General features: G+C 43.1%; 2 protein-coding genes across 3 annotated transcripts; one reads left to right on the top strand and one right to left on the bottom strand.

Annotated features, from left to right (window-relative positions):
* Nucleotides 1-124: 124 nt before the first annotated feature.
* LOC139581187 (coiled-coil domain-containing protein 88B-like) lies at nucleotides 125-7,919 on the top strand. Its single transcript, XM_071410681.1, has 11 exons — nucleotides 125-322; nucleotides 650-882; nucleotides 1,113-1,216; nucleotides 1,319-1,439; nucleotides 1,596-1,667; nucleotides 1,810-1,989; nucleotides 2,286-2,476; nucleotides 2,839-3,037; nucleotides 5,299-5,370; nucleotides 5,604-5,730; nucleotides 5,938-7,919. The coding sequence occupies exons 2-10, from the start codon at nucleotides 700-702 to the stop codon at nucleotides 5,709-5,711; spliced, it is 1,230 nt and encodes a 409-aa protein (XP_071266782.1). The 5' UTR covers nucleotides 125-322; nucleotides 650-699; the 3' UTR covers nucleotides 5,712-5,730; nucleotides 5,938-7,919.
* Nucleotides 7,920-9,441: 1,522 nt separating this feature from the next.
* LOC139581189 (probable pancreatic secretory proteinase inhibitor) lies at nucleotides 9,442-11,085 on the bottom strand. Of its 2 annotated transcripts, none has more exons than XM_071410684.1 (4): nucleotides 10,774-11,085; nucleotides 10,549-10,583; nucleotides 10,275-10,387; nucleotides 9,442-9,704 (listed from the first exon to the last, which is right to left on the bottom strand). In XM_071410684.1, exons 1-4 carry the CDS (start codon nucleotides 10,823-10,825, stop codon nucleotides 9,659-9,661), a joined length of 246 nt encoding a protein of 81 aa, XP_071266785.1. In that variant the 5' UTR covers nucleotides 10,826-11,085; the 3' UTR covers nucleotides 9,442-9,658. The 2 variants fall into 2 exon arrangements, with proteins under 2 accessions (XP_071266785.1, XP_071266786.1); XM_071410685.1 differs by having other exon boundaries at nucleotides 10,549-10,580; nucleotides 10,774-11,056.
* Nucleotides 11,086-11,364: the final 279 nt, after the last annotated feature.

Below are 11,364 nucleotides of genomic sequence, written 5' to 3'. Positions count from 1 at the left end.
CATTCATTAACTTGGGTCAGAACACTAAGCAGTGGTTTCCCGGACACAGATTAAACCTATTCCTGGATTTAAGAGTATTCTTTTTGTACAAGCATTAGGTCAGCCAGCTAAACTCTTAAGTGTCCTCTCGGTTAATGTTCAGTGTGGCCACTGGCCAGTAGTCTCATCTGCACAGTGCAATGGGTGGAGCGTATCCATGGGTTACCGGACGGGACAAGGGTGCAGGAGCAAGCAGAGTAACCCTCTAGACCTTTTTAAAGGAAAGACAAGCCAACTGCTGGTCTACATTTACTTAATGAAGAAAGAAACCACCTCTGTCCAGGTGAGAGGTTACTACTACTTAATCTTTGCAATAGTTTGACTCATACAGTTATGAGTTGTGACAACCAGCTTGAAGCTATTAACTGTATGTTGTCACGAACATGTCAGCCATTTCATGGGGCTTGTAAACATTGTTCCTGTTACTGTTCAAACAATGAGGCCATGTACAAATACTATCCGTTACTGTGCTACTAATTCTTGTTGGCACTTGCAGTGCTCCATTGTGAGCTAATGCTTTGTGGTTAGGTATGGGTGTGAATGAAAGCCCTATTTTACAATGTATTTGTATAATTGAGTCACTGGCAGTGAAATGGCGGTTTTGACGCAGGTTGGCAACAGTGGCAGAAGTCTTTTCTACTAACGGACCCCGTGGACGATATGATACCTGGCTGGCATCGACTCCCCCAACCTGGGATGGTTGACCTTCAGGCCTTCCTGGACTCTGAGCAGCGGAGGAGAGATCTGGATGTCAGTCTGGCTCAGGTCCAAAATGCCCTGCAGGAACAGAGGGTCAGAATGCTCCAGAGAATGGGCCCAGGGGGCCGACATAAACTACCCCAGGTAATAGACAGCTGCTACTGCCACCTGTGCTGTAGTTAATGTAGCCTCTGTCCCTCAAGACGACTGATGCCACTTTCTATCATTTTTTTTCAAAGGGATTCTAAAGGAAGGGAATTTAGGCTAATGACATCTAAGTAAAGACCTAGCTGAGTGGCTTTCCTTTCTCACAAGGTCACTGTGCTAACCTGTGCCATGGTTTGACCCATATTTGTTAATTGCCTCCCCCACAGATACTTGTTTTGAATCTTGGGCAGATCAATCGACCAGTAAACCTCCATCCCAGTCTGTTATCAGAGAACATCTACATCCCACCATATGGTGACCTTTACACAAGGTAATTTAAGAACTATGGTTCTTGTTGGTCAATGCAGTGGATAATGTTTTGGTTGTTTTCTTTTTGTGTTTTGCTCAAGACTTTTCTGTCTCGTGTCCTCAGAGTGGGCAGGCTAGAGATTGACTCAGAGATCATTAGCGCCCAACTGGACCAGGTTCTCTGTTCTGGGGGAAAGTGTCTCTACAGGAATGTACTCTCACCCCAACAGGACAGCTTGACTCCTGTAAGCCCTTGATAATCATAGGAAACTAGTCCCCCAGTGGCAAAATGAAAGTTGCCCAGTATGAAAGACATATGTCCACTGAAATGAGTTGTCTTTCAATCTATCAGTTTGACCTCTGTCAATCAGGAGAAATGATTCTGTACCGTTCACCCACAGTGTCAGAGGGAGGACCATAGTATGACCTCTCAGCTTATTGCTCAAGCAGTGGACAAAGGACAACTTCTGAAAGTAAAGCACTCCGTATTTAATCCTTTTAACTAATAACATGACAAAACTGACACGCATTGTAAACGCCTTGAGTTGAGGAAAAAAGTTCTGGAAGGCTGACTCGGCTGTGCTTGGCCATCACCCAAGAAACTGGTGTTTTCAGGAGCGAGACAACCTTGAGCGTCTGCTGGAGGAGTCCAGGGCCCAGCAGCAGCTGATAGAGCAGAAGAGGGAGGCCCAGATAGCAGCCCTTCACTCCCAGCTGTACCTGGCACGCTCCAGCCTCCAGGAGACCCACAGAGAGACACTGGCCACACAGGCAGAGCTACATGGCAGCAAGCAGGTAGAGTCATGGAAGACCAGACCAACTAAACTGGTACAGGGATTTAGACCCAAAATGGATGCAGGCTGTTCCTTTGTACATGTAATCTTGCAGAGCCGGACGTGTATCAATAGTATCTAACACAGGCATTATCTGATAACACATGACTAATTGAAAACTGAAGGGTTTTGTGAACCAGTAGATAATAGTCCCTGTTTTACCAATCATATAGTAACAGTTTCCTCTATCATAAGAATGCCACAATAAGGCTATTCAATATTTTCCATAACACCACTCGGTTGGCTGATGCTCTGCAGATAAATGAGTCCCTGCTACAGGAGGTGGAGTCTCTCAGACGGAGGCCTGGGGCTGCGGAGGAGCGGGCCTCCCTGATGGAGAGTGACGGACGCCTGCTCAGGGCTCGCATAGCAGCACTGGAGACTGAGCGGGAGGAGCTACTTCAACAAGGAGACCTTGCCACAGGGAGACGACGCCCCTCAGCCTTTGGGTAAGGAACCCCCCCAGCCTCACTTGTAGCTCTGAAAGGATCAGATGGATATAAAATATATGGTTCCTCTTTGCTCTGTGATAGCCTAGGTGTAATTTTCTCCATATTGCTGCCTTGCGCTTATGCAACCTTATGGTCTTCATAAGGGTAAAGGAGGTAGGGGTGGATTTGGGATTGAATTAGTCTCTCGACTTTTTTATCTTGAGCTCAAGGGGAAGTTTCCCGTCTCAGTGTTTTCACTCTTGGCAGCGTCAGAGTGCTGAGAGCTCCAGAACAGAGAAACAGTCAGCCTTATAACAGACTAACAAGAAGCAGGGGTTTGTCCGTCCAATTTTTGCGAAACACATCTGTTTGTGTTTTAGGAGTGCTTGGGAAACGGATGTGGAAGATTACGAAAAGTCGGAGGGGTTGAGGGAGGAGAGTGCCGCATATGAGATGCGGGAAGTGGATGAGGAAGATGAGGAGAGGGAACAAGGGAAGGATGTGTCTGTGGACTTAAGACTTAAGATCCATGAGGTGCCGCTCTCTAAGCCTGGCCTACAGATAAAGGAAGAGAACCAGGTAACTGCCTATTTGAGTCCTTTCCTACAGAACCATATCACATGGAGACAACCTAACATATGGTAGTGATGTTCTTTCAAACATAGCTCTCTTCCAAATCCCACTTCAACAGTTCCCAAACTTTTCTATTTCCCAACATACTCCGTTGAATTCATTAGAACATATAAAAATGCTATATAATTGAACTAGCGTTGTTGTTTTTTTTACCTTGGAAATTATTAAGCCATGGCTTTTATTACACTCCCAGCACATTGGCTTATTAAAGTACTTTATGTTAAAATATCACTTTATTAAAGTTGAAAAAGTACAAATTTCCCCTTCATGCAATCCGAGAACCTTTTTTAAGCTAGGATGCTAATCATTTTTTACAGTTTACTGTGCTACATGAGTCACTATCCAGTATCACGCTCTCACATGCTGTATAGACAAGCTATAGACATACCAATGAGTTTTATATAGACCGTGGATTTCTGAGGACTCACTGTCTTAGGATACTACAGATAAAGGATAATGCTGGACAGTCTCTGCTTCTGGTCTGTGAGGGGAGACAGGGGAATCTGGAGAGCCTCTTCTCTAGCAGCTGTGCTCAAATCTGACAATGTATACACTGTAATAACCTTTCGCAACAGCAAACCTGTTACAGCCACAGAGCCCATGAACAACTTCCATTTGTTCATGAAACACTCATTGTTGTCGTCTGAGGACTCTGACATGTTCTTGTTTTATTGTTGAAGCCGGTGAGGAGTTTTGACTTCTGGCTTACACTAATCCCTATCCCAGACTATTTTTCTCTGACCCTGAGCTTGTGGCCCACGGTGCACTGCCTTTTACTGCCCTGGTCCCTGCGGACGCATAAACATGGTTTCATGGGATATGCAGACTGGGAAGACATTGTTGGAATACTGCAGGTCTAGACACTTTCTCTCACTGATATGACAATGTCATTGTGAAGGGACCAATCAAGAAAACGGGGTGATGATATCTTTATGAAGGGACCAATCATAGAGCAGGATAATGTCCTTATGAAGGGGGCAATATAGACAGCAGGGTTATAATGATGTTATTATGAAGGGACCAATCAGAGAGCAGGGTTTTGACAATGTCGTTATAAAGGACCAGTTGGAGAGAAGGGTTACAATAGCAAACTAAGTTTGCATTGACCGTTTCACTTCCAAGTACACAATGCTTACTCAGGAATAGGTGTTACATAATGTTATTACATTCATACCGAGCTATACCAGCCCTTCAAATGCTTATTCTTGGAGCATCCTGGACTCATTTCCCCCTCCAGTTTGGCTGTGCGTGCCCTCATTTTATTGGTTGCAACTGAGCGGTATGTTCCCAAAACCATGTACTTCTGCCCGAGTCTGGCTGATGCCACATTGCGTGACTCCACACTGGCACAGACCCCATAGACAATCCTTATTGATTGAGGGGAGCTGGAAACTTCCTGCTCACTTACTCAGACTCTCACTCCTTCTTTCTCTCTCTCTGTTACACTCTCACTCAAATTATGAGGAAATTAGATAATGACCCTGTCATGAGGTTTTCCGTTGCTGTCATCAGAGTCCCAGATTTCCCTGTGTTCTGTGTCTGCTTGTTCTTGTCGCGTTTTACAGGCCCCATGTCTGCTGAATTCAACAAAGATACAAACTGCAGACTTTAGCAAGTCCTCACATAGTCAAACTGTCTATGTCTCATGTTAACATTGGCCCGCAATCGACTTCTGATTAGTACACTTCAGATAAGTGCAAACTCCTTTTTAGTGCGTTAAAGTTGCATTCATCAGGAGTTGACTGTAATCCAAAATAACTACAGTTCATACTATACCATATTAATGCAACTCAACCATTCCACGTACAGAACCTGCAGGAGCCCTAGTACCAATCCTCATTTTGATAACCCAAGAGTTACACCAGCAGGTGAGATTGATAAGTCAGACCCATTCTGCAGCAATGAGTAGTGCTAAAGAAGTAGTTAGTGGGCACTGAAGCACATAACAAAAGTTTACGCGTGGTGGTTGAAGAGACACCTTTCTGTTCCACATAGAATGGAATGCAGAGGACATTTCATCGGCTACTGAATAATAATGTACTTCAGTTTCGCTGGCAGAGAACATCCTGGCAGTGAGGTAGCCACAGATGTCATACTTGGTGGCCTTAGGACCAGTGTTTGTCATGAAGCTTTACTTTATTACCTTCCTTACCCGTCTGCGAGTCTTATTCTTTTGCTGTCAATGATGTGTCCACTGGTCGTCACAGGATGGAGAGAGGGGGCTGGGATTGGTCGATCGCTGGAATCCATGGCAGCACGAGCCAATAGAAGCCAATCAAGTGAGTTCATGGCATCGTCATAATCCAATTATTGGCATCACCTCACACCAAGTAGCCATTATATCATGTAGTTACTTGGAAAGGTATTGACACAAAACTGACTTAATTCTGTCAGTGAATATAATTGCATGTTATTACTGGTAACTGTGCACTTTGATGTAGTGAGACCCTATTTTCCTTGTATAACAGCTGAACGAGGGGTTACGAGTAGATTAACTTGTTCCTTTCTGCAGATGACGGCGCTGGTCATAGAGCTGCAGCAGCTGAGAACGGCCTGTGAAGAGACCTCATCAACACTACTGGTCTCCCCCAAGGACCAGAGAGCCAGAGAGTGGCTGTAAAAGAGCTGCTCTGCTCAAGGTAGGACTGCCAACCCAACACTCCTGCTTTGACTCAGTCTCCAAGAGGCGTATTCTCTCAACAAGCGGTTAAGCTATTATTCTAATAACTCAATTGAATCAATTAGGTATTGAATGAATTAAAAGAATGGACAGATTTCTGTGGTTCCAGTGATATTGCCAAGACCCATTATTTTGTTTGAAAGTATTTTTTCTTTCTTCTGTATAGTACTGTGTGGGAGAGATGGAGAAGGATAGGGAGGGGCTGGCTTTCCTGAAGAGAGACTGTGGAGATCTTCGGGTGGTACCTCCAGGATCATTGGCAAGAAGTAACCCACCACATTCACATTGATCCTTGACTATGTAGGCCCACATTTCCATATTCTCCACAATCATCGACTCTTTCTTTTACAAAAACACGTCTGTTTGCATATGCAATAAAGGATGTCTGAATCAAGACGGCAGGAAGCGATCCGCTGAGGCCCTGCGTATTAAATTGGGATCTCAAGTACGTACTCAAGAACTCCTTTAATGTTTACCTGACATCACCCGCATTGTGGACTGTGTACAGCATTTGGTTTGTCAGTTTAAAATAAATATTGGACTGGCTCAAATACAACTCTGCTATCCCTAGGCCTTTATGGGTATACCAGTTGGACAGAAAAATACCCCTCAAGGATCTCACTCCCTCATATCCTTTACTTGTGTTATGCATGTACACAAGCTTAGTTGGGAAAAGGCGTGTATTTTTCAGGCTCCATTGTATAGGCTAACCTGTCAAAACATATTCCAAAGATTACACAATTTACAGTTGGCCTGCATGCACATTTTGTCTAAACAGCGAACAAATATTTACTGTGGCTGGGTGTGTGGAGGAATTAGTCACTTCCTTGAATGGGTCTTGCTCAATGTTAGATCTAATGGTCATTGCAAACTGTGTGGTTTGATACCCCTCCCTCACAGTACAGGAGGTGATTTTCTGTATACATTCATCTCCGAGTCTGACTTGCCAGTACATGACAGCTAGCAAATGTAAATGATGGCGGTGTGCCCTTTTGTGGACCAGTTACTATTTTTTTTATTAATCAATGCGACTTCTTAATCAATACAGTTAGATTACTTATTTATTTCACATACAATAAGAATAGAGTAGATATTATCAACCAAGGACGTTGTCCTTACTCATGGGTACAAAATATGTCAAAAATGATCAGCGTAGGTGTTGACTGCTGTGATTGTTCACACTGGGGACAAAATCCCCTTCAACTGCTAAGATCAAAGGACTTGACCGACACGCGCCAGTTCATCCCCACCACCATCTTAAGGAGGACATTTTTCCCCCCCAGGTCCTTGGCTATCTCACTCTGGGGCGCCAGCAGCCTGAATGGAGAGAGGACCATTACTATTTAGAACCAGGGGTCGTGTTGAGTGGAGCAACATTACAAAATTGAGGAAGACTAGTGACATCAAACTTTTTTAAATTGAATGACCTGTTGTTCAAGGTAAAAGGTCATGCCACCTGGAAGAATAAAGAGGCGTTTGTGACAATACTGACCTGCACATTAGGTCTATTCCTCTTGGTAGGCCCCTCGAAGGGCAGGTAGGAGAGTGACGCTAGCTCACTCCCCCCTAAATCCACCTTGACGATGTCGCCTGACTTGGCAGTTACGATGCAGCATGAAATAAAAGATCCCAAAAATTTTCCATTTGCACAAAAAGCTTATTTCTCTCAAATTTTGGCCACAAATTTGTTTACGTCCCTGTTGGTGAGCATTTATCCTTTGCCAAGATAATCCTTCCACCTGACAGGTGTGGCATATCAAGAAGCTGATTAAACAGCATGATCATTACACAGGTGTTCCTTGTGCTGGTGACAAAAGGCCACTGGAATGAGCAGTTTTGTTACAACACAATGCCACAGATGTCTCAAGTTTTGAAGGTGTGTACTATTGGCATACTGTAGGAATGTCCACCAGAGCTGTTGCCAGGTGATTTATTGTTAATTGCTCTACCATAATCCTCCACCAACGTCGTTTTAGGGAATTTGGTCAGTACGTCACACCCCCAGACCACATGTAACCACACCAGCCAGGCCCTCCACATCTGGCTTCTTCACCTGCGGGATCGTCTGAGACCAGCCACTTGGACAGCTGATGAAACTGAGGAGTATTTCTGTCTGTAATAAAGCTCTTTAGGGCCTAATTAATTTCACTTGACTGATTTCCTTATATGAACTGTAACTCAGTAAAATCTTTATTTGTTATATATTGTTTATTTTTGTTCTGTATATAATACCCACTGCTAGTATGCATTAATCTAACTTGGACTTGACTTGGCATACAGTACAGGTGAGTCCAGGAGAGCATGAGCAGGGTTACTGTGACTTGGTACACAGTACAGGTGAGTCCAGGAGAGCATGAGCAGGGTTACTGTGACTTGGTACACAGTACAGGTGAGTCCAGGAGAGCATAGGCAGGGTTACTGTGACTTGGTACACAGTACAGGTGAGTCCAGGAGAGCATAGGCAGGGTTACTGTGACTTGGCATACAGTACAGGTGAGTCCAGGAGAGCATGAGCAGGGTTACTGTGACTTGGTATACAGTACAGGTGAGTCCAGGAGAGCATGAGCAGGGTTACTGTGACTTGGCATACAGTACAGGTGAGTCCAGGAGAGCATGAGCAGGGTTACTGTGACTTGGCATACAGTACAGGTGAGTCCAGGAGAGCATGAGCAGGGTTACTGTGACTTGGCATACAGTACAGGTGAGTCCAGGAGAGCATGAGCAGGGTTACTGTGACTTGGCATACAGTACAGGTGAGTCGTGGAGAGGATGTTAGGGTTATCCTAAGCTAGGGACAGGCCCACTGGGGAAAAACTGGTTGAATCAAGTTGTTTCTACATGATTTCAACCCCCCAAAATCTATGTGATGACATTGAATCAATGTGGAAAACTAATCAAATTTGCAAAAAGTAATCAACATACGGGAATTTCTTTTTTTTTCACCCAACTTTTAACCTAAATCCAATCACATGCTGATTGTTTTTGTTGAATTTACGTTATTTGACAACTCAACTAGACTGGTGAACAACACCGGACTAACCACACTTCCCTGAGGAGTATCACTGTCCACTTCAAACCCCTAAATGTGCACTTCTGAGGGGGAACAATAATGTCTTCAATGATAAAATGGTCTGCAAGTAAACGTTTACGGTGCATGCCGCACCTACCGCACTGGAGTGTGTGGTCAATCATGGGTTTACAACATTAGCTCCACATTTCTAAACCCTCCTACCCACCTCAGTACCTCTGAGAAAGAAAAAAAAAAGAGCCCTACTAACTTCTAAAAGACCACCCCCCCCCCACCAAATCCCTTCCAACCCCTACACTTCAATCTTTCCCTCTTCAACATACTTAAAATATAACAAGCTCCAACATTTCAGCGACCATACACTCCAGACACAAACCATTCACATGCTGCCAAGCAGTGACACAAGAAACGGAGGAAAATACAGCAAAAACTGAAGTATATTTGTTGTAGCGGCCTCATGTGGCTTTTTCAAGTTACTACTACCAATAATTTGACTGAAATTCTATTTTTACTGTAGTGGAAGTTTAATTTATGTCATTATTCATGTGGTATGTTGATTGAAATACAACAAAACATTTACAAACCAATGTGGACAACATAAGGAGCATCTGGACATGTAATGATAAAAGATTCTACAGGAGCTGGGACTGAAATCGATTTATTCTTTACAAAGATAGTGTTACAATGTAATACAAATCAATATGAATATATAAAGTGTGTGTGCGTAAGTGATGAGCGAGTGTGGGTGTTCCATAAAAAAAAAAACTTCTACAACCAATTCTGATTCTTTCTGTGATTGATAAAGATACATGTGATAATATTATCACTTCCTCGGTGGAATCATCAGTAGGCCTTCTCTTCAGCAACTTCCATCTTTCACTATCAAGATGTCTGCATTGGTTTCCCTGGAAAGAGAGACGGTCAGAATGATTTAAGAAAGCATACTTTGCTGAGTATTAAGAAAGCATATATTGCTGAGTATTTTCAGACTTTGATCTTCTCCAGTGGACTAATTCTGAGCTAATTCTGTGTTATACATATATTTTTTGTCATAGGCAAAAAGCCTCATTGCCAGATCTCTTTGTACAGACATGCCACCAGGGGTCTCTTCACAGTCCCCAGTTTCAAAATGAATTCATGGCAAGGCACAGTATTTTACAGAGCCATGATTACATAGACCTCCTTTCCATCTCCTATTACTTAATAAGCAAACAGCAAAATGACCTTTAAAAAAAGATCAAACAACATTTCATGGAATGGCAGGGGACTGTGAGGACACAAGCACACACAGAGACACACACTAACACACACATACTTTTTTTCAGTTGTTTGTACTACTATATCATTTTTGTTGTATTATTTGTATATTGTTGTATTTTACATTTGTATGACTGTCCTTGTCTATCAGTGTATCAGTGGTTTGTTACTTGTCCTGTGGCTGCTGCTTCAATTAAACTGATATGTGGTAGACTCACATCCGGTGAACACACAGAGAGCACTCGTTGGGGTAAGTATTTCCATCATTGCCACACACTGGGGAGTAGTTGAGCGGGCACGCCTGGGTTAGGCTCATATCCCCACAGGAAGGCTGGTAAAATAATGAAATAACATTTCAAGATGATATCATCTTTTGACTCCAACCCTGGTTGGTGTTTTATATTCACACATTTAAATTCACATGAATTCATTTGTAGCTGCCAAATTAGTTTCGGGAACTGTAATGATAATATTTGAATGGCAGCCTCTCACCCTCCTGTTGAGTCTTGATCGGTCCTCTGCGTCTGCTAATGTGACACATAAGTCGAATTTAGCACATTATTCTTTATCATAATCACTTATTGTTCTCATATAGGGCTTAATGAACAGTACAATAGACAGTATAACCGTTGTCATTTTTTTGACAAACTACAGTTCCTATATTGAAAGGAATTATGAAATATGTACAAAATAGTCCAAAGTTATTCATGTACTTACCTGCAGAAAAGAAGACAGCCAGACAGACTAGCAAAATAGTTTTCCCAACCATGTTCGTGTGGTCTGGCCAAAAGAGATCAAATTCAACTGATAAAATAGTTGGTATAGGTCCAATTACCGGATGCAGCTCCAAAAGTACAATATAACCTCTATTATATCTCCTTTGCTTCTGTATTATCTGCGATGTGCCTTGCTCAAGGTCTGCTGTTGGTTTGGAACCTGGGGATGCTGTTGCTTGGTCATATAGTGGAGGCGCGTCTGTTTGTCTGTGAAATAATGTGACCCTGTGTTGTGTAAAGCTGATGTTTTGACGCCCCTGCACCTGACCAGCCCGCCGGCAACAGTTACAACAGAGCCGCCCTATTGTCCAGGTCTTTATTAAGGGATGAACATTCCTACTGCCTAAATATTGCTGAGCACACTAAAAACAGGGAGGGTGGCAGGTGTGCGTGACACTGGTGTTGTTGATGATGGAATGCATACATATTGACCAAGAGTTTACTATGGTACATGTTTTTAAGCTCTGAATTAAAGATTGCACATTATGTTCACTGAATTTGTCCTGATTTTGTAATATTTTGGGCCACACAA

The sequence above is a fragment of the Salvelinus alpinus genome, chromosome 7 (genome assembly GCF_045679555.1).
Source record: "Salvelinus alpinus chromosome 7, SLU_Salpinus.1, whole genome shotgun sequence".
Lineage (NCBI taxonomy): Eukaryota > Metazoa > Chordata > Actinopteri > Salmoniformes > Salmonidae > Salvelinus > Salvelinus alpinus.
Note: the sequence above shows the minus strand (reverse complement) of the source record. Positions and strands in the feature narration are given on the sequence as shown.

Excerpts from the sequence above, each read along its gene's own strand:
- LOC139581189 (XM_071410684.1), bottom strand. The coding sequence starts at position 10,825 with ATGGTTGGGAAAACTATTTTGCTAGTCTGTCTGGCTGTCTTCTTTTCT. Across the intron at positions 10,584-10,773 it reads GGCTGTCTTCTTTTCTGCAG|CAGACGCAGAGGACCGATCA; the intron begins GTAAGTACATGA and ends GTGTCACATTAG. Across the intron at positions 10,388-10,548 it reads GATCAAGACTCAACAGGAGG|CCTTCCTGTGGGGATATGAG; the intron begins GTGAGAGGCTGC and ends TTATTTTACCAG.
- LOC139581187 (XM_071410681.1), top strand. The coding sequence starts at position 700 with ATGATACCTGGCTGGCATCGACTCCCCCAACCTGGGATGGTTGACCTT. Across the intron at positions 1,440-1,595 it reads AACAGGACAGCTTGACTCCT|TGTCAGAGGGAGGACCATAG; the intron begins GTAAGCCCTTGA and ends GTTCACCCACAG. Across the intron at positions 1,990-2,285 it reads AGCTACATGGCAGCAAGCAG|ATAAATGAGTCCCTGCTACA; the intron begins GTAGAGTCATGG and ends GATGCTCTGCAG.